The 24948-nt window shown below is 44.5% G+C and overlaps 1 protein-coding gene across 1 annotated transcript in view; it reads right to left on the reverse strand.

Annotated features, from left to right (window-relative positions):
* The window catches only part of MAP3K19 (mitogen-activated protein kinase kinase kinase 19), a 39151-nt gene extending 19991 nt beyond the window's left edge, over positions 1 to 19160 (reverse strand). Inside the window, exons 1-9 of the mRNA XM_069732842.1 lie at positions 18984 to 19160; positions 16255 to 16446; positions 13243 to 13434; positions 12612 to 12766; positions 8607 to 8722; positions 8407 to 8519; positions 3659 to 3716; positions 2567 to 2624; positions 2063 to 2307 (exon numbers count right to left, since the gene is read on the reverse strand). Coding sequence (XP_069588943.1) covers positions 2063 to 2307; positions 2567 to 2624; positions 3659 to 3716; positions 8407 to 8519; positions 8607 to 8722; positions 12612 to 12766; positions 13243 to 13434; positions 16255 to 16437 — 1120 coding nt within the window. The 5' untranslated portion in view covers positions 16438 to 16446; positions 18984 to 19160. The remainder of the gene's footprint in view (positions 1 to 2062; positions 2308 to 2566; positions 2625 to 3658; positions 3717 to 8406; positions 8520 to 8606; positions 8723 to 12611; positions 12767 to 13242; positions 13435 to 16254; positions 16447 to 18983) is intronic.
* Positions 19161 to 24948: the final 5788 nt, after the last annotated feature.

A 24948-nucleotide genomic window follows, 5' to 3' on the forward strand; every position in this document is an offset into this window, starting at 1 on the left:
AAAGAAGGTGGTGGTCAGAGAGTGGGAGAGGGGAGTTTGTGAAATCATCCACTGAGCAAAGCCGGGAGAAGACCAAGTCAAGGGAGTTTCCATCTTCATGTGTTGGCGAGTTAGTATGCTGCGAGAGGCCGAAAGAGGAGGTTAGAGCCAAAAGGTGAGAAGCAGATGGGGAGAGGGGAGAGGCAATAGGGATGTTGAAATCACCCATGATAAGGGTGGGGGTGTCACAGGAAAGAAAGTGTGGAAGCCAGGTGGCAAAATGATCCAGGAACTGATGAGAGGGGCCGGGAGGACGATACACCACCACCACTCGCATGGAGAAGGGGACGTAGAGTCTGACCACATGGACCTCAAAGGAAGGGAAGACAAGTGAGGGTACTTGGGGGATAACTTGGAAAGTACATTTTGGTGAAAGGAGCAGACCAACGCCTCCACCTGCTCTGTTGTCCGATCTTGGGGTATGAGAAAAGTGTAGTGCACCATATGAAAGAGCAGCAGCAGCGGTGGTGTCTGACTGCTGGATCCAGGTTTCAGTAAGAGCCAGGAGGTTAAGAGAATTAGAAAGGAAGAAGTCATGGATGAAGGAGAGTTTATTACACACAGAGCGAGAATTCCAAAGGGCACAATTCAAAGAGACAGAAGGCATGCAGGGAATATTAATAAGGTTAGAGGGGTTTCTGGGTGTAGCAATTGGGAGGTTTGACTGGCTATAACATGGGGGGCCGGGGTTTGGAGAGATGTCTCCAGCAACTAGGAGGAGGAGGATCGAAAGAGTGAGCAGATGGTTAAGTGATTTGTGAGAGCGTCTCTTGTGTTGGATGGTGGGACTGAATGGATCTGCGCTGCTAAGCAATGTGAACAGAGCATGAGTGCTATACATAGGAGAGGCAAGGACAGAGGGGCCGATATGGATGGAGTGTAGAGAGTTAATGCAAGGGCGGTGAATGTGAGTGAATGCGGCAGCCAGGATATAGAATATGCAAATAAATATGGTGAGTATTTGTGTTGTTTCAAGTGAATAGGGAATAGATTTAGTTTTTCTTACCTGTCTCCTGCCCTGTCTAACTGCCATGTTATAACTGCCGAGTACTTAGAAAAAAAAAGTACTTTGAATAAAAATACACGAATACAAGTGCACGAATGCACCCCTGCATGAATGCTTCCCCAAGCTAAGTCTACATTTATAGAAGGCTAGCCCTTAGATCTTCCTTTTTTTTTTTTTTTTTTTTTTTTTTGTGTTAAACTTTTTTTTCCTGTTTTTTCATCCTGTTTTCTGGTCCATTTCCTATCAAAATCTGCTCTTTGAAAGAGTTATCTAAAGCCCGTAGTTAGCCAGTAGATAGAAAAATATTGAGACATGAGAGTGGCTATCAACCACTGAGGACTCTCACGTCTAAATATTTTTGTATACCGTACGTACTGTCTTTTAAAAAACAAAACAAAACATTTAAACAGTATTTCTGAAGACTGAGATTGTGCGTCATTAGCTGCAATATCTTCACGCTATGGTGGCTACACAAGGTAAGGAGGCTTGTGTGGATTGGGGAAATAAAACGCTAAACTGTCTGGAGCTCCTGATACGGACTAACCATGTTACCCAAGACCTAGTCTGTGCACACGTTTGGGTTTTTGTAGCAGAAAAAATGCTGCATAAAATGTAAATTTTTATGTGGTTTTCAGACTCTGAAGAACAGATTCGAAACTACCATGGATACAGAGTACAAGGCGTACAGGGTTGTATCTGTGTTCCTGGACTATTTTATCCTCTGATGGATTCTTTTATGAGCCTTTTGGTTTCCATGTAATAACAGTTCTTGAGACTGTTCACTCATCTCTCGCTCTGTTGATTTTGTGACACTGGGAATAGCCTTATAACTCATAAGTCACTGAGAAATTTAAAAGGCTTATCAAGTTTAGAAAACCTATATTCCTAACTCCGCTAAACATTTTTTTTTTTTGCCTACACTATGGAAGGGGAATAGCGACCATATTATTCTTTAATCTTCATCATAACGCCACACAAGCCATTTACAGACAGTTGTATATCATGGTAAACACTTACTATGCCAAATTTGCCCCTTTATGTATTTGATGTCTCGGAGAGGGTTTGGACTTAGGTGATGCTGCAAGATGTTGGGTTCACAATAAGACTCCGGCACTAGGTAGCCGAGCCCCAGTCTTTCCAGCTTGCTGGCGTCTTTCCCCAGAAGCGGTGGAAGGTTTGGGAGCCTTGCAGTGGTTGATTGCTGAGGCTGGAGCTTGGCGGCAGGATCAGTGAGCCATTGTCTTGAGAAGGAAGGTCTTTTCCTGTAATACAGATTAATAATGTCAGCCTCATATTCTGTAGTCAGCAGGGTGCGCGGTAATCGTATTGGCCATTCTCTGTAGATTTAGGGCAGAATCTTACTAGATACTTTACACATCATTTTCATGAGCCTGAAAAAGCAGCGTACAGCGCTCAGCATCATATACTCGACCTCCACAATATTCAGTCTAATCTCTGTATCGGTGGAGGTCCCAACAATAAGTCTATTTACGTATCCCCATGGGCCGACTTTATTCTCACCGTTCTTGCGTTTGATAAAAGTTTTCCATTTCTTGGAAAGTAACTTCTTCTGCAAGATCTAGAACAAAGGAAAACGATGGGTGACATTGGTGGTAGTGCCCACACATACTGCAGTAGATGCCAGCGAGAGTGGGCACCGTATGGTATAAAAAACGGATGCAACTAAGGAAAAGGACATCCAACAGGGCTGCAACAAACGTTATAAGAAAGACGCAGATTAACTGCTGAAGATACGAGAAGAATCAGATGTGAAGCCACCAGCAGCCATTATCCTCCAGTGCTGCCATATTCCAGAATTATTACCTCCCTGGAGGCCAGGAGTACAAGGTATTCAATGTCCAGAGACACGGCCGAGGTGAGGAGGCCGAGCTCGACCACCACTGAGCAAGACACAAGCACAAGGTGTTCAGTGCTCAGAGACATGGCCAAAGTGAGGAGGGTGAGCCCGACCCCCACTGAGCAAAATACAGAAGAGAAATGTCAGGACTGTGACAAGAAATATCTGATAATTACAACAGTAATAAGGCAATAGAGAAAGAAATATGTGCAAAAAAATCCAGGTAATTTGCACTAAATCAGCAAAAAAATACAAAATCAGCAAATTTACAGTATGTACGGTCAAGTAAAAAATAAATAAAAAGGTAGCGCATACACAACCATATCGGAAAGATTAGCATGAGGGTCATAGCTTCTATTGGGCTACTATTAGAATGGCAGCATACAGAACAAAGTGGCAACACTCACCAGTCCAGGTGTGGTCTGAATCCTTTATTTAGACAATACAAAAAGACACCGTCATCTTCACGGCTCGGGAAACAAGCAGGGAAGGAGGTGAGCAGGATGTGACGACGGCCGTTTCGCGCCTACGATAGCGCTTCCACGGGTTCAGACCACACCTGGACCGGTAAGTGTTGCCGCTTTGTTTTGTATGCTGCCATTGGTTGTTAACCTCTTTTCTTTCGGGCACCACTACTTGGATATCGGGCTCCTGTGTAATATGCGTGGTACAGACCGCGGCTGATCTTGGTGAAAACAGCTGTGCGGCTCTACTATTTCTTCATGGACTTGTACGCTACTATTAGAATTCATTACCTGCTGCAGGATTCGGGGGCTCCTCTAAAATCTCTTGGAAAATCCCGTCACTGCTCAACTGGAATACAAACCGGAATACTAGTAAGTTATGGAAATAAAAAATGTCTTCTCAATTAAGGTGAGCAAAAAGATTCATGCTGCCCTGGTCCGATGTTCAATGCGGTTCTCCATTGCAGCCAGTCTTCATGTCTGTGGCATCCTGGGTTAGTAGACCCCAAAAACGCTCAAGATGCAAGACGCAGAATTGAAGACTGTGCTCAATTGACCAGTTTTCATTGGAAATAAGCACCTGCAAGAAATACTTGGTGCTGCTTATCTTCACGCCAAGACAGGGATCTAAATCTAGCTTCAGATGTTGAAGAACTGTTGCCATAGTACAAAAGACTTTGGCCTCAACTCAAATTTTTTTTTAAGGTTTTTTTTTGTCTCTTTTATGTTGCTGAATTTTATGACAAATTCTTCAATCTTGGTGCACAATATTTGATGAATTGGCTCAAATTCAAAAATTCTTATTTTTTGTCTCTAAAGGTCACACGATCCTTTCAATAAGCTTGAAAATATCATACTAGTCTTGAACTGTTAAAAAAAATATGCAAAATAGATCAGTAGGGTACTGAATTACAATTGCACAAAAGTGTGCGATAATTCGAAAAGTTGCAAATGATTTATTAGGTTAAAGCATCTGAGTAACCAAAACCACAGCCATGGTGGTAAAAAAAAAAAGAATAAGACAAAACAAAGTAAAGTTAAGGTATTAAAAGGCGCAAATTAAATGAACAAGGCGTGAATAAAAAATGTGAAAAATGTTTCCTACAGAGAAAAGGGCAAAAGCAATGATGATCCACCCAGTTTACAATAAAGGGATTGGCTGATGATCCAGTGAGATCTGCCATCTCCGCCGGCTCTAGCCATCGTTACCTTCCAGCAGTTCCCCAGTCCCAGCCTGCGGCTCTCGTCTTATCTCGTTACACAATTAGCCATTTTGTCATTGTAGTGAGAAAAATGTGAGGGAATGGTGCCAACCATCTGGTCACACATGATACGGCTGAGTGATTATTAGCCAAGAGGCAGGTGGTTCACCGTGATGGTGCTAACCGTGAAATACACACCAATGGTGGACAAAGGCGGCGCAATCCTACACCGCGTGGCTGCAGGCACACACAGGGCTTCATGTACTAAAACGAGTGCAAGAGCCCATGGTGCGGGAGCTTATGGTGTCATTAAATATTCTCTATGGTCGTCCATGACATCTGGATTCTCTCCGCACACGGCAGGCTGCTGTAAACTAACGTTTGTCGAAGGACAGAAGGAAAACTATTAACGGGACTTTGCAGATCTCTTGGACAGAATTGTGGTTTTACCTTAAGCAAAACCTGCTAACTGCTGCTTTAAACTTCCATGCTTTACACTACAGCTCTTTTTTTTCTTTTTCTCATTATAAATAAAGATTTAGGCTCCGATACATCATTTGCTGTTTTTTTTTTTTTTAATTACATTTTTTTTTTTATTTTGTGGTATTTGGTGATATTTTTTGCACCAAATTCACTAAAATGGTGCATGCGGGTTATGAATTTGGCCCAAAGTAAAAAAAAATAATGTTTTCTTTGCCTTTTAACCATTGTTGCAATTTTTTTAAATCAAAACCTCAAATGTTCTACAAAATGTTGTAAAGATTGCTTAATAAAAATCTGGCCTATGTAAAAAATCTTTTGGAGTGCATTTGCAACAAATTTTGAGATTTCTGATAATTTCTGTTTTCAAATGCAACGCCCATAGCGGAGAACAAAAAGAAAAAAAAAACACAGGTGATCGCATAGAACAGACTTCAGAAAAGGCACAAACGGAAAGATAAATTTGGCACAAATGACAAAAAAAGCTGTAAAAACAAACAAACAGAAACTTGACAGAAATAAGATTCCAATGCAATAATAAATTGGACCCTTAATACCTGGTATGGAGGAACTGTCATGACAGGCAATTTTCAGGCTCACTGTCCATTTTTAAATAGGGGGTAAAAAAGGAAATTTTCCAAATTTTCTACTAACCATTAAACAATAAATAACAGACAGTACTCAGATCACACATGGACTTATTCGCAAATTGGATCGAAATAAAAAAGTCTCTTTTTTTTTAGGACTATAGGTCACATCATGGACACGTATAAATGGCCATAGAATATAACGGGAACTTGTTCTATCTGTGAAAACCAGACGTCTGAATGAGGCCTAGCAGCGATATTGGCATATTTCTGATTTACCATGGTGGCGATCTTTTAATTTATTTTTTTTATAAAGCCGTTCTAGTTGTCACCTTTTCATGAACTGATGGTAAAACTTTCACTTTATTGAGAGAAATTACGGTTTTACTATCACTAGAGAGGAGATAAATTAAAGGTGACAGCCAATATGGCTGCAGTTCTTCTTGTCACTTTAAAAAAAAGTTTTAAAAAAAGGCCACTTCACGAAACATAAAAATAGTAATATTTCACCAGACATTAGGTATTGCGCAAATTTAACATTTTAGATGCAATTTTTTATTTAAGCCCTTCCAAGCAATCAGCCGCCTTCACCTGCATCAAAGTTCTGACTGACATCAAGTTCCAAAACAATGGCCGCCCATGGACACATTGATGGTCTGTCAGAGCAAGGGGTGACATTTCCTCGCTGTTTTCCACCCATATGGACAAATTCATCAAGCCTGTCATTTCATGACCCAATCTTGATGAAAAGCTTGCTGAAATAAGATTTAATGAATTTGTCGTGTCTTTAAGCCAAGAATCCGAAATCCATGCCAGCTAAGAGATGGGGTAGATTTCTGTTATAATTTAGGCACCTTTTTTGGCATAAAGTTAATCTGGCGGGCTGTAATAGGCCGGGACCACTTTCTAGACAAATGGAGACTCCCTCAGTGTAAAAACACCAAAGGCGGTAAGCGCCTTGATGAATTTCCACAACGTAGGGTGGTGTCATGCTGGAGTTTTATCTAATGAACTTAAGTATTTTTTTTGTTTAATGAAGAAACCACTTTAGGATAAGTAAAACAAGTAAAAGCCTAGTAGGCCTCATTTCTAAGAACTGTCCTTGTTGTCCATAGCAACCAATCAGAGCTCAGCTTTCATTTCCTAAACCGCTCTGATAAAATGAAAGCTGCTATGTGATTGGTTGCTATGGACAGCAAAAACAGCTATTCTTTTAGATAAGTTTTCCTAGAGTTGCTGCAGTATGGGCTCAATTCATGAGGCAAATTACACCAGAATTTTAGAGTAAAACTGCTCTAAATGTGGTTTCTGTTTGTTTTCGCAACTCGAAGTTATGCAAAAAAAAATTGTGACTTTGGCTATTTTTACGCCATCGACGGCCAATTCCTCCAACTTTTTATAAAAGTGGATGGCTCCATCGCAGCCCCCAGCCTAGTGTATACTTCAGGCGGCGGCACACAGCAATTGAAAAGATGTGCCAAATTCACTAAGAGGCCCCTGCATCTTCCTCCAGCGCGCCGTTCATTAAGACTGGCATTCAAAATGACACAACCATTTCCTACTCAGAAACACTATGGCCGCTAGTCTTTTTTTTTTTTTTAAAGTCACCTTTCTGTTTTGCCTTTTTTTTTTTTTTTTACCCAGGTGGATTTTCTACTAAAATTTGTGTGGATTCTTAGGCTACGTTCACATTTGCGTTGTGCGATGTTGCGTCGGAGATGCAACGCACAACGCAAACAAAAACGCACGCTAAAACGCAGCGTTTTGCGACGCATGCATCCTTTTTTGCCGAATTTTGGACGCAAAAAAAATGCAACTTGCTGCGTCCTCTGCGCCCTACGCTTGCGGCAAAAAAAATGCATGTGTCGCAAAATGCAGCACAACGCATGTCCATGCGCCCCCCATGTTAAATATAGGGGCGCATGACGCATGCGTCGCCGCGGCTGCACCCGACGCAACCCCGCAAAACACTAATGTGAACGTAGCCTTAGTTGTTTTGGTTTTATTGCTATTTTGTGTGATTTTGCACTTTTTTTTAGATTTATACGTTGCACAGTTCTTCTGTATGTTTCACATTAATCTTTAAATTAGTGAAAAACAAAAATACACCAGGAGTAGTGGAATAGATTTGCTTAAAAAAAAGATAGTGACTTGTTAAAAAGTTGCAATTCATGAATTTGTTGAACATAACTGGAACTCTTGCCGAGAAAAAAAGGAAAGCGGCAAAAAGCTTCAAAATGGATAATAAGGTAAAAATGCAAAAATCACTCCTAGAAAAAAGGCGCAAATTCAATGACCCATAAATGTACAAGGGTTCGTGTTTTTAAGGCATTGTCCATGATTTAAAAAAATAAATAAATAAAAAAAGGTTTGCTTTTTCTTCAGGAATTCGCACCACCAATATCCACGGATTGCACTTGATATTGCAGTTAATTTCCACTGGAGATAATTGGTTTGAGCTGCACTACCGCTTACAACCTGGGAATACATGTGGCGCTGTTTAAGAAACAAAGAAGTCATGTTTGCACAATCCTGTTGAGCCCCTTTAAGAAAAGCGCACAATGAATGCCCCATAAACGCCTAGGAGAGCTGTCGCAATACTTCAACTCCCAATGTGAGCTAACAGGATATCAGGATGTGCTGGGAGTTGCAGTTTTGCAAAAGCAGGAAAAACAGAGCTTGGAAAACATTGATGTAACCTAAATGTGGCTAAAAAGGAGCAATTTTGAAAATAAGAGGTAAAAGGAGGAGACGGCCGGGGGCATCTTACCTCCTCAGCGCTCTGGTCCTGAGTGGCAGCGCTCGGGAATCCATCTGGTGGACTGTCACATAAGGAAGGCTTTGTCCCAGGACACAAGTCACATGAGGCTTCATCATATGCGCCTGTGAACGGAAGAACAGACCTGTGAATGGTTTAGTCACTCAATGGTCTTGTCCCTCCTGCCCACACATCAGAACACAGATTTTTACCTGCCGGGGGCCCACACCTCTCCAGGGCATCTATCAGCTGCTGTCCCAGGGGACTCCTCACTTTTGACACATAGCTGACTGCTGACCGTCCTCCGTTATCCAAGAGCTCAGTGTCTCTGCAGAAAAAGACCTACGTAAACTAAAGGCTTTTCTCATAGCAATCACATTACATTACTGATCCTGAGTTACATCCTGTATTATACCCCAGAGCTGCACTCACTATTCTGCTGGTGCAGTCACTGTGTACATACATTACATTACTGATCCTGAGTTACATCGTGTATTATACTCCAGAGCTGCACTCACTATTCTGCTGGTGCAGTCACTGTGTACATACATTACATTACTGATCCTGAGTTACATCCTGTATCATACTCCAGAGCTGCACTCACTATTCTGCTGGTGCAGTCACTGTGTACATACATTACATTACTAATCCTGAGTTACATCCTGTATTATACTCCAGAGCTGCACTCACTATTCTGCTGGTGCAGTCACAGTGTACATACATTACATTACTGATCCTGAGTTACATCCTGTACTATACCCCAGAGCTGCACTCACTATTCTGCTGGTGCAGTCACTGTGTACATACATTACATTACTGATCCTGAGTTACATCCTGTATCATACTCCAGAGCTGCACTCACTATTCTGCTGGTGCAATCACTGTGTACATACATTACATTACTGATCCTGAGTTACATCCTGTATTATACTCCAGAGCTGCACTCACTATTCTGCTGGTGCAGTCACTGTGTACATACATTACATTACTGATCCTGAGTTACATCCTGTATTATACCCCAGAGCTGCACTCACTATTCTGCTGGTGCAGTCACTGTGTACATACATTACATTACTGATCCTGAGTTACATCCTGAATTATACCCCAGAGCTGCACTCACTATTCTGCTGGTGCAGTCACTGTGTACATACATTACATTACTGATCCTGAGTTACATCCTGTATCATACTCCAGAGCTGCACTCACTATTCTGCTGGTGCAGTCACTGTGTACATACATTACATTACTGATCCTGAGTTACCTCCTGTATTATACTCCAGAGCGGCACTCACTATTCTGCTGGTGCAGTCACTGTGTACATACATTACATTACTGATCCTGAGTTACATCCTGAATTATACCCCAGAGCTGCACTCACTATTCTGCTGGTGCAGTCACTGTGTACATACATTACATTACTGATCCTGAGTTACATCCTGTATCATACTCCAGAGCTGCACTCACTATTCTGCTGGTGCAGTCACTGTGTACATACATTAGATTACTGATCCTGAGTTACCTCCTGTATTATACTCCAGAGCGGCACTCACTATTCTGCTGGCGCAGTCACTGTGTACATACATTACATTACTGATCCTGGCTGAGTTACATCCTGTATTATACTCCAGAGCGGCACTCACTATTCTGCTGGTGCAGTCATTGTGTACATATATCACATTACTGATCCTGTACTGATCCTGAGTTACATCCTGTATTATACTCCAGAGCAGCACTCACTATTCTGCTGGTGCAGTCACTGTGTACATACATTACATTACTGATCCTGAGTTACATCCTGTATTATACTCCAGAGCTGCACTCACTATTCTGCTGGTGCAGTCACTGTGTACATACATTACATTACTGATCCCCAGTTACATCCTGTATTATACTCCAGAGCTGCACTCACTATTCTGCTGGTGCAGTCACTGTGTACATACATTACATTACTGATTCTGAGTTACATCCTGTATTATACTCCAGAGCTGCACTCACTATTCTGCTGGTGCAGTCACTGTGTACATACATTACTGGTCCTGAGTTACATCCTGTATTATACTCCAGAGCGGCACTCACTATTCTGCTGGTGCAGTCATTGTGTACATATATCACATTACTGATCCTGTACTGATCCTGAGTTACATCCTGTATTATACTCCAGAGCAGCACTCACTATTCTGCTGGTGCAGTCACTGTGTACATACATTACATTACTGATCCTGAGTTACATCCTGTATTATACTCCAGAGCTGCACTCACTATTCTGCTGGTGCAGTCACTGTGTACATACATTACATTACTGATCCCCAGTTACATCCTGTATTATACTCCAGAGCTGCACTCACTATTCTGCTGGTGCAGTCACTGTGTACATACATTACATTACTGATTCTGAGTTACATCCTGTATTATACTCCAGAGCTGCACTCACTATTCTGCTGGTGCAGTCACTGTGTACATACATTACTGGTCCTGAGTTACATCCTGTATTATACTCCAGAGCGGCACTCACTATTCTGCTGGTGCAGTCATTGTGTACATATATCACATTACTGATCCTGTACTGATCCTGAGTTACATCCTGTATTATACTCCAGAGCAGCACTCACTATTCTGCTGGTGCAGTCACTGTGTACATACATTACATTACTGATCCTGAGTTACATCCTGTATTATACCCTAGAGCTGCACTCACTATTCTGCTGGTGCAGTCACTGTGTACATACATTACATTACTGATCCTGAGTTACATCCTGTATTATACCCCAGAGCTGCACTCACTATTCTGCTGGTGCAGTCACTGTGTACATACATTACATTACTGATCCTGAGTTACCTCCTGTATTATACTCCAGAGCGGCACTCACTATTCTGCTGGCGCAGTCACTGTGTACATACATTACATTACTGATCCTGGCTGAGTTACATCCTGTATTATACTCCAGAGCGGCACTTACTATTCTGCTGGTGCAGTCATTGTGTACATATATCACATTACTGATCCTGTACTGATCCTGAGTTACATCCTGTATTATACTCCAGAGCAGCACTCACTATTCTGCTGGTGCAGTCACTGTGTACATACATTACATTACTGATCCTGAGTTACATCCTGTATTATACTCCAGAGCTGCACTCACTATTCTGCTGGTGCAGTCACTGTGTACATACATTACATTACTGATCCCCAGTTACATCCTGTATTATACTCCAGAGCTGCACTCACTATTCTGCTGGTGCAGTCACTGTGTACATACATTACATTACTGATCCCCAGTTACATCCTGTATTATACTCCAGAGCTGCACTCACTATTCTGCTGGTGCAGTCACTGTGTACATACATTACATTACTGATCCCCAGTTACATCCTGTATTATACTCCAGAGCTGCACTCACTATTCTGCTGGTGCAGTCACTGTGTACATACATTACATTACTGATTCTGAGTTACATCCTGTATTATACTCCAGAGCTGCACTCACTATTCTGCTGGTGCAGTCACTGTGTACATACATTACTGGTCCTGAGTTACATCCTGTATTATACTCCAGAGCGGCACTCACTATTCTGCTGGTGCAGTCATTGTGTACATATATCACATTACTGATCCTGTACTGATCCTGAGTTACATCCTGTATTATACTCCAGAGCAGCACTCACTATTCTGCTGGTGCAGTCACTGTGTACATACATTACATTACTGATCCTGAGTTACATCCTGTATTATACTCCAGAGCTGCACTCACTATTCTGCTGGTGCAGTCACTGTGTACATACATTACTGGTCCTGAGTTACATCCTGTATTATACTCCAGAGCGGCACTCACTATTCTGCTGGTGCAGTCATTGTGTACATATATCACATTACTGATCCTGTACTGATCCTGAGTTACATCCTGTATTATACTCCAGAGCAGCACTCACTATTCTGCTGGTGCAGTCACTGTGTACATACATTACATTACTGATCCTGAGTTACATCCTGTATTATACTCCAGAGCGGCACTCACTATTCTGCTGGTGGAGTCACCGTGTACCTGGTTGTTTAGTGGCCCCATTATGAGCAGCGAGGTTCTGACATAATCCCTTTCCTATAAACACTGGCAGAGAACGTATTTCCCCACTCTAGGCCTGTAAGTCTATGGGGAGTCCTGTGCGCTCCGCAGACATGATCACATTTTCCTTTTTTGCGTATTTATAGCTTAGTGAACTCACACATGGTGGTTGAGCAGTTCTTGCAGCACGGCGTCAGGTCTATAGTCAGATCCCATATTCAGGCTGTCAAACAGGTCTACGTCCCGCAGCACCAACATGACCGGGGTCAGGCCTTGTCCATTCCTGGAGTGCATATAACGAGCATGGCCTGCGGACTGGAAGAGAAAGCATCGATGTAAGGAAACAATGCAAACCTGGAGAGCAATGTGTTCAGATCATGAGAAGAATCCCGGTTCTGGAGCACATGTTCTCTTATGGTTGTGCTGTTCCCATTATTCCTCCTGGAAGCTATCACTGGGTTTTTCCTTCTCCGATCATCATAGGGCTGTGTGTCCTTCTACAATCAGCACCGAGTGAACGCCGTCAGTGCATTTAGTGATTATTTATACATTTCCAAGAGGAATAACAGAGGATCAGTACAGTGGGAATAACAAGAAATTATGCTTCATTGTTATTTTATGGGACATTATCATACAATTATTAACTAAAGTAGGCAGAGAAGAGGGGCCCGATCTAAGACAGCGGGTCTCCAGCCAACTGGGAAACCACAACTCCCAGCAAGCTCTAACAGCTAGGACATGCTTGGGGTTATTCCAGCCTGGATGCTATGTATCTCTAGTAGGTCACTGACCAATAGGTGCTGAATTCTCTCCAGATCTCCTTGCCATGCGGCCTGCATCATCGATAGCTGCGGAAATGAGATCCGTGTGACCGCGGCCAGCAGCTGCGCCCGGGTGTCAGCGTCAGCCACATGCACAGCCGTCTGGTTCGCAAAATTGCAGAAGGTGACGTCAGCCCCATGTTCCAGAAGAATCGCAATCACCTGCAGGACAGAGCAATGATGAAGAGCGATTTCCCTCAACTCCATGAGTCACCAATGTCTGTCCTCCTTATTGACGATGTTACCTGACTGTCGGCCAACGTGGACAATACCACCCAACAATGGTCATCAGATGTAGCAGAGCTGAACAGGTCATTTAGCTTTTAGGGGATGACCCCCTGAGTCAAGCACTATGCAAAACCACAAGCACGGTAAAACATGCTAATATAGAAATTTTGACAAATTTCAGACTCAACCCTGCTATATATACACTATATGGAGAAAAGTATGTGCCCCCTCCACATCCGTACTCCAGGGGTCCCATTCTACATCCATAGACATTTATATTGAGTCGCCACTCTCCAGATATAATGACTCCCGCTCTTCTGGGAGGGATTTTGAAGGCGTCCGTGGGAATTTTTTCCCTTCCATTTATGAGGTCGGACCCTGATGTTGGGGAGAGGCCGGGCTCATAACCTTCATTATAGGTGTTGGATGGGGCTGAGGTCATGTTCCAAACTCCCCCCCTCCATGTCTGTATGGAGCTTGTGCCCTGGGCACAGTCATGGGGGGGCAGATAAGGGTCTTCCCCAAACTGTTCCTACAAAGATGGCAGCTACAATTGTCCACAATGTCTTATGCTGAAGATTAAGATTTCCCATCACTGGAGTTGAGGGTCCGAGGCCGCCCCCTGATAACAGCACATAGCATTATTATTATTATTTATTTATATAGCACCATTAATTCCATGGTGCTGTACATGAGAAGGGGTTACATCAAAATACAAATATCACTTACAATAAACAAAACTAACAATGACAGACTGGTAGAGAGAGGCGAGGACCCTGCCCCCGCGGGCTTACATTCTACAGTATTATGGGGAAGGAGACAGTAGGTCGGGGGTTGCAGTAGCTCCGATGGTGTTGAGGTGGCCGTGTGGTCTTTACAGGCTGTAAGCTTCCTTGAAGAGGTGGGTATTCAGGTTTCTTTTGAAGGATCCAAAAGTAGTGGATAACAGGATATTTTGGGGCACAGAATTCCAGAGGATGGGGGGATATTCGGGAGAAATCTTGGAGGCGATTGAGTGAGGAGCGAATAAGCGTGGAGGAGAGGAGGAGGTCTTGGGGGACCGGAGATTACGTGAGGGAAGATATTAAGAGATTAGTGTGGAAATATACGGAGGAGAAAGGTTATGGATGGCTTTGTAGGTCAGTACTAGTAGTTTGAACTGGATAAGCTGGGAAATTGGGAGCCAGTGAAGGGATTTGCAAAGAGGTGAAGCAGGAGTGTAGCGAGGAGAGAGATTAATTAGTCGGGCAGCAGAGTTAAGGATGGACTGGAGAGGTGCGAGAGTGTTAGAAGGTAGGCCACAGAGGAGGATGTTGCAGTAGTCGAGGCGGGAGATGATTAGGACATGCACAAGCATTTTGATAGAGTGAGGGTTGAGGAAAGGACGGATTCTGGAAATATTTTTGAGCTGGAGGCGACAGGAGGTGGCGAGAGCTTGGATGTGCGGTTTGAAGGACAGGGCAGAGTCAAGGGTTACTCCGAGGCAGCGGATTTTGGGGACAGGGGAAAGTGTGATTTCATTTATTTTGATAGATAGATCAGGTAGGGAAGATATGCGAGATGGAGGAAAGATAATGAGTTCAGATTTGTCCACATTGAGCTTGAGGAAGCGAGAGGAGAAGAAGGAGGATATGGCAGATAGACACTCAGGGATTCTGGAGAGCAGAGAGGTGACATCTGGGCCAGAGAGGTAGATCTGAGTGTCATCAGCATATAGGTGGTACTGGAAGCCATAGGACCTTATGAGTTGAGTGTATAGATTGAGAAGAGTAAGGGTCCTAGGACAGAGCCTTGGGGGACTCCAACAGAGAGGGGGTGAGATGAGGAGGTAGTATGGGAGTAGGAAACGCTAAATGTGCGGTTAGCAAGGTATGAGGAGATCCAAGATAGGGCAACGTCTTTGACACCAAAAGAAGAGAGGATTTGTAGTAGGAGGCAGTGGTCAACTGTGTCGAAGGCAGAGGACCGGTCTAGGAGGAGGAGTATAGAGAAGCCAGATTGTAGGTTGTCGAAGAGAGAGTTAGATGCAAAGTGAGAGGAAAGTTCAGCATGGATATGCATTATCCTCCTCCACCCTCTGTACAGGGGGCACAATGCAGTCAGGGGGTTACCGTAACGTCCTCCTGGAATCACCAAACCTAGAGTCCTCCATCAGATGCAGATAGAGAAGTGTGATCCGTCACTGCACAGAACACGTCTCCTCCAGAGTCCAGTGGTGGCGGCTTCACACCACTCCATCCGACGCTCGGCATTGTGTTTGGTGATCTATGGCTGCATGCAGCTGCTCGGCCATGAAGCTCCCAGCGGAGGAACAGTCTTTGTGCTGATACCAGGGGAAGACTGCACTCTGCCGTTTTGGGGTCAGTAGAGCACTGGTGACTTTTCTGCCCTCTGCTTTCTTAACACTCAGCCCCCGCTCTGTAACGTTACGGGGTCTCCATTTCATTTTTGTGGCTGAGTTGCTGCGGTTCCTTCCACTTCTCAATAATATCGCTGACAAGTAATGGGGGAAGAGTCAGGAAGACGAAATGTCATGGACGGACGTGTTACCCCAATGGCCGGGAGCACTGCACCACCGGCCACCCTGCCACAAGTTAGTATAGGCTGATGGCATGGTGGGGGGCCGGAGGTTATAACCTTGGTGGTCAGATGTTATACACCGGGGGGCAATAGGTCTGAATGAGGACCAAGAATGCAATGATTACGACGTCTGGCTCAGGACACTAGCAGGATATACCGTATATACAGACTCACCTCTGTGCGGTTTTCTCCTGCAGCCGCTATTAGTGCCGTGTTCCCAGTCTGTGGATGGGGAGTATTTATAAGTCTGGGGTCATTACTGAGACTTGTGGTGATTACTTGCATGTCGCCCCTTGCTGCAGCCTCCAGGAATAGCAAAATCGATTCTCCATTGTGTCCGTCCTCCTCCTCCATCATCAGCAGCTTCTAGGGAATAATAAGACGTGAACCTTCCATTTTCTTTTGGCGCCTTTGGACAGGAAACATAAACTGAGCTTATGGCAGCCGGGGTCTGATACCGAGCTTTCTGAATGTAACACTTGCCACGCAGTAAGATTTTGATAATCTGATTCCTTTTTTTTTTTTTTTTTTATTTAGCTCATCAGAGGTTTCATTACGACCGATCCTAATCCTCAGCTAGACGGTCAGTGGGTCACCGATGAGACATCTCCAGGCTCTTCATACACATGGCCCTTGCTGCCGACATACCCTGCAGACACACCATACAGGTCCTTCTCAAAAAATTAGCATATAGTGTTAAATTTCATTATTTACCATAATGTAATGATTACAATTAAACTTTCATATATTATAGATTCATTATCTACCAACTGAAATTTGTCAGGTCTTTTATTGTTTTAATACTGATGATTTTGGCATACAACTCCTGATAACCCAAAAAACCTGTCTCAATAAATTAGCATATTTCACCCATCCAATCAAATAAAAGTGTTTTTTAATAACAAACAAAAAACCCATCAAATAATAATGTTCAGTTATGCAGTCAATACTTGGTGGGGAATCCTTTGGCAGAAATGACTGCTTCAATGCGGCGTGGCATGGAGGCAATCAGCCTGTGACACTGCTGAGATGTTATGGAGGCCCAGGATGCTTCAATAGCGGCCTTAAGCTCATCCAGAGTGTTGGGTCTTGCGTCTCTCAACTTTCTCTTCACAATATCCCACAGATTCTCTATGGGGTTCAGGTCAGGAGAGTTGGCAGGCCAATTGAGCACAGTAATACCATGGTCAGTAAACCATTTACCAGTGGTTTTGGCACTGTGAGCAGGTGCCAGGTCGTGCTGAAAAATGAAATCTTCATCTCCATAAAGCATTTCAGCCGATGGAAGCATGAAGTGCTCCAAAATCTCCTGATAGCTAGCTGCATTGACCCTGCCCTTGATGAAACACAGTGGACCAACACCAGCAGCTGACATGGCACCCCACACCATCACTGACTGTGGGTACTTGACACTGGACTTCAGGCATTTTGGCATTTCCTTCTCCCCAGTCTTCCTCCAGACTCTGGCACCTTGATTTCCGAATGACATGCAAAATTTGCTTTCATCAGAAAAAAGTACTTGGGACCACTTAGCAACAGTCCAGTGCTGCTTCTCTGTAGCCCAGGTCAGGCGCCTCTGCCGCTGTTTATGGTTCAAAAGTGGCTTTACCTGGGGAATGCGGCACCTGTAGCCCATTTCCTGCACACGCCTGTGCACGGTGGCTCTGGATGTTTCCACACCAGACTCAGTCCACTGCTTCCTCAGGTTCCCCAAGGTCTGGAATCGGTCCTTCTCCACAATCTTCCTCAGGGTCCGGTCTCCTCTTCTCGTTGTACAGCGTTTTCTGCCACATTGTTTCCTTCCAACAGACTTACCATTGAGGTGCCTTGATACAGCACTCTGGGAACAGCCTATTTGTTGAGAAATTTCTTTCTGGGTCTTACCCTCTTGCTTGAGGGTGTCAATGATGGCCTTCTTGACATCTGTCAGGTCGCTAGTCTTACCCATGATGGGGGTTTTGAGTAATGAACCAGGCAGGGAGTTTATAAAAGCCTCAGGTATCTTTTGCATGTGTTTAGAGTTAATTAGTTGATTCAGAAGATTAGGGTAATAGGTCGTTTAGAGAACCTTTTCTTGATATGCTAATTTATTGAGACAGGTTTTTTGGGTTATCAGGAGTTGTATGCCAAAATCATCAGTATTAAAACAATAAAAGACCTGACAAATTTCAGTTGGTGGATAATGAATCTATAATATATGAAAGTTTAATTGTAATCATTACATTATGGTAAATAATGAAATTTAACACTATATGCTAATTTTTTGAGAAGGACCTGTAACTCCTCGCCAAATCATGAGATTTGGGGGAAAGAACCTTTAACCTATGTTTTTCCCAGCTTGCCAGGCGATGCCTCAAGAAAATATTAGGGTGGAATTTTGACAACAGCGCCAACTGCAAGGATTCTACGTCGGTGCCAGTCACAGTGCGGCCGAACAATATCAACCTGTTTACCCATGACAGTGCCAATCGCAGTGTTCCCGGTACCAGTGCCTGGTGATTGCCCAGGTCCCCGGGCAACCACTTACACACCTCCTCCGGTTATCTATGCCGCTGACCAGTCCAGATTGCTGCCATGATGGCGGTTGTCACTGACAGCTTGACCTGTCACCTGATTCCCAACATCCCATCTTGGAAGACCACGAAGACTTATACTGTCCAGCTTCTTCCTCCACCATTCCAAAAACGTGCACATTTATTAAGAATTTAGATTGTGCGTCCCCCGGTGTAAGTGCCGGCAATATGAGTACTGCGCTACGGAATATGTAATCGCCATTCAAATACAATGAATGACTTGTGACCAATGGAGGAGACCTGGAAGCCGTCCTGACTACTTCACACGTCTGCGTAATGTGACCCGACTGTGAAACCCAAGAACAGTGCGAGAAAAGAGCGAGCAGTCACCTGCGTGTGATCACAGCGGAGCGGACGTGGCCGACCATGGCAGGTGCGAGGGTCTTCTCCAGATGGCACCCTCTCTCAGAGCCGGGCGTTAGACGTGGTCCATGTTCAGTGGAAGCCGACAGCGGGAGCCTGCGGCCAGTGAATGGAAGCCTTCAGTTTACAGATCGCTGCTAAGACAACCAGCAGTCAGCAGAGTGTTTGGGATTGTCCCCTCGGAGAGGAGGAGGAGGGTGGTGGAGGAAGCAGGCTGCGACTCCATTGTACACACCAACAGGCACGCATCATGTATGCAATCCATGACATGTCAGCATGTTGGGAGTTGTAGTTTCCCACCTGACACTAAGGCTATGTGCACACATTGCAGATTAGGCTTAGGAATTTCTGGTGTGGATTCTGCCTAAAATACTAACTGAAAAATAAAGTTATGGTTGAGTTATCAGTTATAAGATCTCTGCTGGCTGTCAGTGAATGGGGACAGAGTTCTTTACATCAGGCTGTGATCCTGTGCTGCTGACACCAGTGCACGGGGCGTCACAGTGTACCAGAGGCCTTTCTTGTAAAAAAAACACCAGAGAACTGGAGCACCGAGAATTTAGGAAGTTGTGGACCTTTATTGAAGGCTGCGCTGCCCGTCCCCTGAGAAGAGTCCCCAGATGATGAACTGACTATGGGGCCTACTGTTTCTGAGACTACAGTGATCAGATGTGATCTGATGAGGAGCCTGGCAGTGTTCATCCTTCCTGCAGCGCCTCCACAGGAGACATGAAGCATTACATGACGTGTGTTGATGCTGGTGGGCTATGTGTCTAATATAGCAGCATGCCGGGTCCTCCAGAGCCAATGAAGAGCTGTTTGGATGAGTGTTCAGTGGGGAGAGCGTCCCAGTGCCTGACTGTAATTAAGCTGCCTGATTTCCCACCCGCCATCATCCATCTCGGGAGATTCAGCAGATGGTTGGTTAATCCCCCTGAAATTGGTGGTTTATGGCCCATTAATAGTACGAAAAAAAGAAATCTAAATACAGAGCAGAAATCAGAGGGTTAATAAATACATTTTAATATTTTTGTTGGTGGGACAAAACCAGGAAATGAGATCAAAAGACACGGCACTCATACAGTATGGCTATGTGCCCACGTTGCGTTTTTTAAGCATTTTTACTGCGATTTTCCGAGGCGGAAATACTTAAAAAACACTTACAAAGAGTATCCCATTATTTTCCAATGCATTCCGCAATTTATGTGCCCATGATGCGTTTTTTTCCGCAGCGAAACGCATCTCGGTAAAAAAACGCAGCATGTTCGTTATTTTTGCGGAATCGCAGCAATTCCGCACCCATAGACATGTATTAGAAAATCGATTGTAAAACACGTCTAAAATGCGAATGAATCCGCATGCGTTTTTCAAGCGAAGGGTATGCAGAATTGAAGCAGAAAATTCTGCATCAATACTGCAACGTGGGCACATAGCCTTAATGTTAAAGGTGCTCAAGTAGGGTGTCCAACCCGTAATGTCCAATATAGAAAAAACGTGGCTCTCAAAGAAGCAAATCGGAGTGAAAAGAAAAGCCCTTTTATTGCACATCCAATGATCAAATAGTTAAACGTTTTCAGTCCACACTCGGACCTTCATCAGAACTGGTTCTGTAGAGAAAATTCTATGTCCCAATACAGATGTCCCGTCCTCTTTTGATATCCCAGGGAGGGTTTCAGGACCCATGGATACCGGAAGGAGCCCACGCCGAACAGCGCGTTGAGGTATGCGATCGTGTCAATTGTCTCAGCTGTCAGTGGTAATCCATGGTAAACACATCACAGTCACTGCTGACATCTCTGTGTTATTGTTTTGTTTCCTGGAAAAGACTCTGTACCTTGTTACTATGACAAACGGCAATTCTAGAAAAGTGTTCTCTCTCCTCACTGCAGGAAGGATCTTATCCTCTATCTGTATATACAGGGAGCTCCCCCTAGTGGTGTCTGCAGCCAGGATCTTACCATGTATCTCTGTATACAGGGAGCTCCCCCTAGTGGTGGCTGCAGACAGGATATTATCATGTATCTCTGTATACAGGGAGCTCCCCCTAGTGGTGTCTGCAGCCAGGATCTTATCATGTATCTCTGTATACAGGGAGCTCCCCCTAGTGGTGTCTGCAGCCAGGATCTTACCATGTATCTCTGTATACAGGGAGCTCCCCCTAGTGGTGGCTGCAGACAGGATATTATCATGTATCTGTGTATACAGGGAGCTCCCCCTAGTGATGGCTGCAGACAGGATCTTATCATGTATCTCTGTATACAGGGAGCTCCCCCTAGTGGTGGCTGCAGACAGGATCTTATCATGTATCTCTGTATACAAGGAGCTCCCCCTAGTGGTGGCTGCAGACAGGATCTTATCATGTATCTCTGTATACAGGGAGCTCCCCCTAGTGGTGACTGCAGACAGAATCTTATCATGTATCTGTGTATACAGGGAGCTCTCCCTAGTGGTGGCTGCAGACAGAATCTTATCATGTATCTCTGTATACAGGGAGCTCCCCCTAGTGGTGACTGCAGACAGGATCTCATCATGTATCTCTGTATACAGGGAGCTCCCCCTAGTGGTGGCTGCACATAGGATCTTATCATGTATCTATGTATACAGGGAGCTCCCCCTAGTGGTGGCTGCAGACAGAATCTTATCATGTATCTCTGTATACAGGGAGCTCTCCCTAGTGGTGGCTGCAGACAGGATCTTATCATGTATCTCTGTATACAGGGAGCTCTCCCTAGTGGTGGCTGCAGACAGGATTTTATCATGTATCTCTGTATACAGGGAGCTCCCCCTAGTGGTGACTGCAGACAGGATCTCATCATGTATCTGTATACAGGGAGCTCCCCCTAGTGGTGGGTGCAGACAGGATCTTATCATGTATCTCTGTATACAGGGAGCTCCCCCTAGTGGTGGCTGCAGACAGGATCTTATCATGTATCTCTGTATATAGGGAGCTCCCCCTAGTGGTGGCTCCAGACAGAATCTTATCATGTATCTCTGTATACAGGGAGCTCCCCCTAGTGGTGGCTGCAGACAGAATCTTATCATGTATCTCTGTATACAGGGAGCTCCCCCTAGTGGCGGCTGCAGACAGAATCTTATGTTTCTCTGTATACAGGGAGCTCCCCCTAGTGGTGGCTGCAGACAGGATTTTATCATGTATCTCTGTATACAGGGAGCTCCCCCTAGTGGTGACTGCAGACAGGATCTTATCATGTATCTCTGTATACAGGGAGCTCCCCCTAGTGGTGGCTGCAGACAGGATTTTATCATGTATCTCTGTGTACAGGTAGCTCCCCCTAGTGGTGGCTGCAGACAGGATCTTATCATGTATCTCTGTATACAGGGAGCTCCCCCTAGTGGTGGCTGCAGACAGGATCTTATCATGTATCTCTCTATACAGGGAGATCCCCCTAGTGGTGGCTGCAGACAGGATCTTATCATGTATCTCTGTATACAGGGAGCTCCCCCTAGTGGTGGCTGCAGACAGGATCTTATCATGTATCTCTGTATACAGGGAGCTCTCCCTAGTGGTGGCTGGAGACAGGATCTTATCATGTATCTGTGTATACAGGGAGCTCCCCCTAGTGGTGGCTGCAGACAGGATCTTATCATGTATCTCTGTATACAGGGAGCTCCCCCTAGTGGTGGCTGCAGACAGGACCTTATCATGTATCTCTGTATACAGGGAGCTCCCCCTAGTGGTGGCTGCAGACAGGATTTTATCATGTATCTCTGTATACAGGGAGCTCCCCCTAGTGGTGGCTGCAGACAGGATCTTATCATGTATCTGTGTATACAGGGAGCTCTCCCTAGTGGTGGCTGCAGACAGGATCTTATCATGTATCTGTGTATACAGGGAGCTCCCCCTAGTGGTGGCTGCAGACAGGATCTTATCGTGTATCTCTGTATACAGGGGGCTCCCCCTAGTGGTGGCTGCAGACAGGATCTTATCATGTATCTCTGTATACAGGGAGCTCTCCCTAGTGGTGGCTGGAGACAGGATCTTATCATGTATCTGTGTATACAGGGAGCTCCCCCTAGTGGTGGCTGCAGACAGGATCTTATCATGTATCTCTGTATACAGGGAGCTCCCCCTAGTGGTGGCTGCAGACAGGACCTTATCATGTATCTCTGTATACAGGGAGCTCCCCCTAGTGGTGGCTGCAGACAGGATCTTATCATGTCAGAGAAACGTAGAAAGAACAGCGCTCCATCCGGGTGTAGAATTTCTTAGAACAAATTTATTAAAGCCATAATCAAGCAACGTTTCGACCGGTATACGGTCTTTGTCAAGCATAAAACACAACAGGGGCAGCCATCTTAAATAGCAAGGGTGCCACACAGTGCACCAATCACCATCGATCACCTCCCCCACATATAATACATAACATCTAGAAAAAAACAGACATCAATATTCAATATCTACATGTATCACAAATGAACCATCTTATAATATAAAAAACACCACAAAACGCCGTACAGATGCAGAGTTACTCCCATATTCATCCTGGATTCATACGGTGTTCTTTCCTGTATATCCGTTTCCATAGGGACACTCAGCCAATCATAGGATCCGTTGTCGATGTGTCCATGTCTCCAGGGGCGATCAACCAATAATGTCCTCCGATCTATGCAGTCTCACAGAGGTCACCCAACCCAGCGCCAGTCATTGGGGCAATATCCTATCCAGGTCAATCAACTCACCAAACAGAGCGCATAGATCCGCGCAGCCGCACAGGCAATGAATAGGACACCGCTCACGGCCGTGACCGCGATCCGCCCACCACGCATACCGCGCGTGCGCAACACAGGCACCCAGAACCCAAGTGCCGCATGTATGCGCAGGCGCGCCACACCGATGTTCGGACACCGCCACAGATCCGAAGACGCCGCCCCCTCATATGTCCTGAGAGCGCAACGGCCACCAAGTGTGCGGACTGCCAGCAGGAACATAGAAGGCACTAGTAGTGATGCACTAACGCATCACTATCAGGGTGATCTACACACGAGTCCTCGATCTGTAAATCAAATACAAAAAGCACAACCCACATATAGGACACTAAAAAAGCCCCCCTCATATATAACGATCAAAACAGAGGTAACATATGAACAACACTACCACAGAACATATGGAGAACCCCATCCGTCCCATCACATAAAAGCATCATACCAATAGATTTGCACGGCTACACATGTGAAAAAAACCACCAAACCATATAGACACTGAGGCAATCAAATAGCACAACGAAGACAGGAATAGCTATAAATATCCATTCATTCATATTTCTCACAAAGGAAATCCTTCCGATACTAGAAGATCCATCTCCATCACCCTATGATCGTCCCAGTGTCTACAAAATATAAATAAAATCATAACATAAAAAATGTCAAATGAACAAATGTCTATTAAAAGCAAACATCTACTGACGAATACCCTGCACAAGGGAATAGAACCAGATTAAACACAAGATAACAGATTGAAATCCAAATTTAAACCCTTAGGCTGTAACGTACCCAATGTGTAAATCCATCTCATCTCTTTTTTCTTTAATATTTGCACCCTATCACCACCTCTCCTTAACACGGGGACACTATCAATGACCCGGAAGCGAAGTTGATTCACAGAGTGTCTCATTTCCATAAAATGCTTAGGGATTGGTAAGTCTGTTAGGCCTGTTCTGATCGTACTTTTATGCTTGCTAATACGAATTTTGACTGCTGTAGTTGTCTCGCCTATATACGCCAGGCCACATGGGCAAACAATCATGTATATTACATAACTGGACAAGCAAGTATACCTTTCTTTCAAACTGATTTTTCTACCAGTATGAGGGTGATGAAAAACATCACCTTTCAGCATGTTGTTGCAACAGGCACAACCCAGACACGGAAAATTACCGAGCCTGGTTGTGCCCAAAAGTTGTTGTACCGGGGT

Source organism: Ranitomeya imitator, chromosome 7 (assembly GCF_032444005.1).
Source record: "Ranitomeya imitator isolate aRanImi1 chromosome 7, aRanImi1.pri, whole genome shotgun sequence".
Classification (NCBI taxonomy): Eukaryota; Metazoa; Chordata; class Amphibia; order Anura; family Dendrobatidae; genus Ranitomeya; species Ranitomeya imitator.